Consider the following 4,501-nt stretch of genomic DNA (forward strand, 5'->3'; position numbering starts at 1 on the left):
GGTGGACTACACGATCACGATGCCGACGACGGACATGGCCGACGACCTCGCCACGTCCATGGCGTCGCTGACCACGAGCGACGTCGACGCGTCCATGGCCGTCGCGGCGTCGGACGCCGGGGTGTACTCGACCTTCGCGGCCGTCGGGTGCTCGGACCTCTCCGAGCCCGAGTCGGCCGTCGAGGACGAGTCCGACCTCGACGCGGCCGCCGCGCTCAAGGCCGGGGGCCTCGTCGCCGCCCTCGCCGCCGCCGCCGCGCTGCTCGCGTGAGCGCGCGCCCCCTTCCTCGCGATTGCGCGCGAATTCGAACCCCTCCCCCGCCCGCCGCGCGAAACCCCCCCCCGCCGGCTCGCCCGAGTCGGATCGCGCGGGTTAAGGCACGGCGCGGTAGTGGCGCTTGCCCTTGAGGCGGAACCAGCCGACGGCGCCGGCCGACGCGCAGAGCCCGAGGCCGAGGAGGAGCTGGAAGCGGCGGTTCGGGTTCGCGGTCCACGCGGGCATGTCGAGGAGCGTGAGGCTCCCTGCGCCGCGGCTGCGCGACGGCGTGTCGTCCGCGGCGACGGTGCCCTTGCAGGTGCCCCGGTAGCAGGTCCAGCCGTCGTCGGACCGCGCGTCGCACGACGGCCCCGGCTCCGTGAAGTTGACGTTGAGCTGCACGGCCCAGCCCGTCGGGTCGAAAACGAAGTGCACGTTCTCCCCCTGGCAAACGTAGGGCTGGGACGGGTTCGCCCGGAGCCAGGCGTGGACGAAGTCGTAGTCGTGCGTCGCGTCGACGGCGTAGTGGTTGTCGGCCCAGGCGTCCATGTTGCAGTTCGGGTCGCCGCCGACGACGGCGCCGTGCACGGACAGCAGCATGCGCTCGAAGTCGGCGACCTTGAAGGCCCCCCGCGTCGCGTTCGCGCCGCGCTGGCCTGTGCCGGAGACAGCCAGTGGAATGGACCGGTCCGGCGAAAACGTCACGCCTCTCGATCTCGGTCGAATCGACGTCGTTTCGGCTGATTTTTGGACGGATCGTGTGCTCTCGGCGAGTGCTTTCCAGACAATGAAACGGCGCGCATATGAGGTCGCGTCGAACACGTTCGTGTCCCGCCCGGGCGCCGGCGGAAGCAGACGTCGGCTTCCGCGCCGTACCACCGGAAGCACTTCGTGACGACCTCGGGGGCCGTGTGGTGGCTGTGGTAGGAGAGCGTCGCGTTCATGGCGTCGTACCAGGCGTGCACGGCGTCGAGGTCGCTCGCCGCGCGGCTCACGTACGCGACGGTGTGGCTCGCGTTTTTTTGGAAGGCCTCCTTGCAGCGCACGGCCTGGCGCGGCGGCAGGCGGTTCTCGAGGACCGTCAAATTCGCGGCGACGGCGTGGAGCTTCGGGGAAGTGTCCGTGAGCATGTCGATGACCATCTGGGACGCGGGCACCCGCACGAGCGCGCCGTACCTGTGTGGAAATCAACCACTGAACTGAAGTTCTCTAGCTCGGGAAAATCGAAGTCGTTTCGGCTAATTTTTGGACGGATCGATTGCTCTCGTCGAGTTCTCGAAGCAGAGCCGAAGAGTCCGGCGCAATTCGTTCAATTACGCGCACATTGAAGTCGGGTTGAAGATTTCCACGCCGGTCCGTACCAGGTCCGGCCCGCGCTGTCGTCGAAGGCGTAGGGCAGGTAGTCGTGGGCCGCGCGCTCGAGCTTGTGGAGCACGAGGTCGAAGGACGAGCTCTCGAGGCAGAGGCCCGTCGCGTAGTCGTAGAAGGCGTCGTAGCCCTTGGCGCCCTCCAGTTTTTCCGCGAAATGGTCCTCGACTTTCTTCACGGGCAGGCCCCCCGCGGTCGACTTCTCCGTGTCGACGAGGTGCAGCCCGAAGCCGCTCGCGTCCAGTGCCGTGCGGCCCTCGTAGACCTCGAAGGCCTCGCCGTGCCAGGAGCAGTTGCAGACGTTGCCGGGGCACTCGTTCGTCTCCTTGCTCGCGGGGAAAAAGTCGACGAGGAAGCGCTCGCCCTTGAGCGGCTCCGACGACGCGTAGGTCGACTTGCTGATGCCGTCCCCGGGGCCCTGGCCCGCGGCCAGCCCGCACCCGACGGCCAGGGCCAGGGCGGCGGCGCCCATCGTCCCGACCGCGTGTGCCAATATCGAGGCTGCCCGCGTGGATGTAGAGGTCGATGCTCCCGTCGATGCACCACTCATCTCGGTCTGAGGGATGGAATAATGGAACGGCGGGGCAGCACCTGACCATGGACGACGCGGCCGCGCCCGACGACGACGACGACGACGCGTCGGCGCGGAGCTACTGGACGGACGCGCGCGGTCCCGACGTGGAGAGCCTGCGCGCGCGCCTGGACCGGGCCCGCGCGGCCGTCGCCGCGGCGGCCCGGCCGCGGCCGCCGCCGCGCGCCGCCGGGTCCGCGTCGCGCGACGCCTTCCTGCGCCTCGCCGACGGCGCGGACCGCGTCGCCGGCGGCGCCGTCCTCGCCTGGGTCGAGGCCGGCGCCTACGCCGCCGTCGCGCGCGGGGACCTCGAGGCCTGCTGGGCCGCCGCCGACGCGGGCCGCCGGGGCAGCCTCGACGCGGCCGAGTTCGACGCCTTCGTCGCCGCCGTCGCCGCCGCCGACGACGCGCGGCGCGCGGGCGCGTCCGACGACTCGGAGGGCGAGGCCGACGCCGCGGAAGTCGACGCGTGGCTCGCGAACGACCGCGGGTCGTCGGCGTCGTCGGTCGAGGACTTCGCCGACGGCTCGTCGTCGTCGGGCGAGGACGACGCGGCCGAGGACGAGGACGACGCGTCCGACGCTCCGGCCGTCGAGGTCGCGCCCGTCGAGGCCGCGCCGGCGGCCGACGACGTCTCGGAGCCGGCCGAGGACGAGGACGACGCGTCGGACGCTCCGGCCGTCGAGGTCGCGGAGCCGGCCGAGGTCGCGCCGGCGGCCGACGACGTCTCCGAGCCGGCCGAGGACGAGGACGACGCGTCCGACGCTCCGGCCGTCGAGGCCGCGCCGGCGGCCGACGACGTCTCGGAGCCGGCCGAGGACGAGGACGACACGTCGGACGCTCCGGCCGTCAAGGTCGCGCCCGTCGAGGTCGCGCCCGTCGAGGTCGCGCCGGCGGCCGTTGGCGTCTCGGAGCCGGCCGAGGACTACTTCTCCGAGCCGGCGGCCGTCGACGTCTCGGAGCCGGCGGCTGCTGATGAAGTCATTCCGCCGCCGGCCGAGGAAGCCGCGGCTCCGCCGCGGGATCCGCCGCCGGCCGAGGAAGCCGGGGCTCCGCCGCCGCCGCCGCCGCCGGCTCCGCCGTCGCGCGCGCGGCCGCCGTCGCCGCCGGCGGGGGCGGCGCCGCGGCGCGCGCCGCGGGCCGTCGAGGAGGTCGAGGACGGCGCCGACGTCGCCGCGTCCCTCGACGAGCTCGACGCGGAGATGCGCGCCATCGCGAGCCTCCGCGCGTCGCTCGCGCTGCGGAACGGCGAGGCCGCGCGGCCCGCCGCGGCGCCGCGCGGCCCGGGCGCGCGGCGCGCCGCGGACGCCGGCGCCGGCGGCCTCGGCGCCGCGGGCCGCCGCGCGGACGCGCACGCGCGCGCGCTCGCGAGCCACAAGGTCTCGCGGCGGCTCCGCGGCCACCGCGGCGTCGCGGACCACCTCGCGCGGTCGCAGACGTCGCGCGCGCGCCGCGCGGAGCAGTCGCGGACGCCCCGGGACCTGCGCCACGGCGCCTGGGCCGGCGCCGGCGGGCGGGACGCGCCGGCGGCCGCGGACGCCGCCGCCGCGCCGCCGGCGCCGGCGCCGCCGCGGTCGCGGCTCGCGATCCGCGTCCTGGAGGCGCGCGGCCTGCCCGACGTCGGCCACAGCGCGGGCGCGTCGCGGTTCCACGGCCGCGCGCGCGTGAGCGTCGCCGGCAAGGCCGAGTGGGCCGGCGGCGCGCACCGGTCCTGGCGCACGAAGGCGCGCTTCGACGACGCCGCGGCGCCCAAGTTCCCCGCGCACGAGGCTCTCGTCGACGCGCCCCGGGGCGCGGACGCGCGCTTCGCGACGCTCTCCTTCTTCGTCATGCGCCGGGACGACGTCGTCGCCTACGCCGTCGTCAACGTCGCCGACCTCGAGAAGCGGCCGTCGCCGACGTGGCTCCGGCTCTCGCGCGGCTCCGCGGCGGCGAGGCGGAGCCGCGCCGCGGGCGCGCTCAAGGTCGCGGTCCTCGCGAGCCCCGCCTGGGCCCTCGACGCCGCGCCCGCCGCGACGCGCGACTCCTCGACGCAGACGCGGCGCGAGCCGGACGACGACGCGGGGCCGAACCCGGAGACCGTCGACTTCCTCATGAAAGCGGACTACGGCGCGGCGCTCGACCTCCGCGCCAAGAGCCCCGGGGCCATCGTCCGCGACCTGCTCTCGCTCCGCCGGAGCCTCTCGGCGCCCGCGTCCCCGGAGGCCGCGCGGCCGCCGTGCCCCCGCACCTCGAGGCGCCGTCCCTCGCCGGCGACACGAGCGACAGCGACGACGGCGGCGACGACGAAGCGCCGCCGCCGGACG

General features: G+C 75.0%; 1 protein-coding gene across 1 annotated transcript in view; it reads left to right on the plus strand.

Moving 5' to 3' along the window:
* The window catches only part of AURANDRAFT_64025 (hypothetical protein), a gene marked incomplete at both ends in the record, with an annotated part of 2,521 nt that extends 1,763 nt beyond the window's left edge, over positions 1-758 (plus strand). The window contains one exon of the mRNA XM_009038380.1: positions 714-758. Within this exon, the coding sequence (XP_009036628.1) occupies positions 714-758 (45 nt within the window). The remainder of the gene's footprint in view (positions 1-713) is intronic.
* Between the last annotated feature and the right edge of the window lie 3,743 nt (positions 759-4,501).

The sequence above is a fragment of the Aureococcus anophagefferens genome (genome assembly GCF_000186865.1).
Source record: "Aureococcus anophagefferens unplaced genomic scaffold AURANscaffold_8, whole genome shotgun sequence".
Lineage (NCBI taxonomy): Eukaryota > Pelagophyceae > Pelagomonadales > Pelagomonadaceae > Aureococcus > Aureococcus anophagefferens.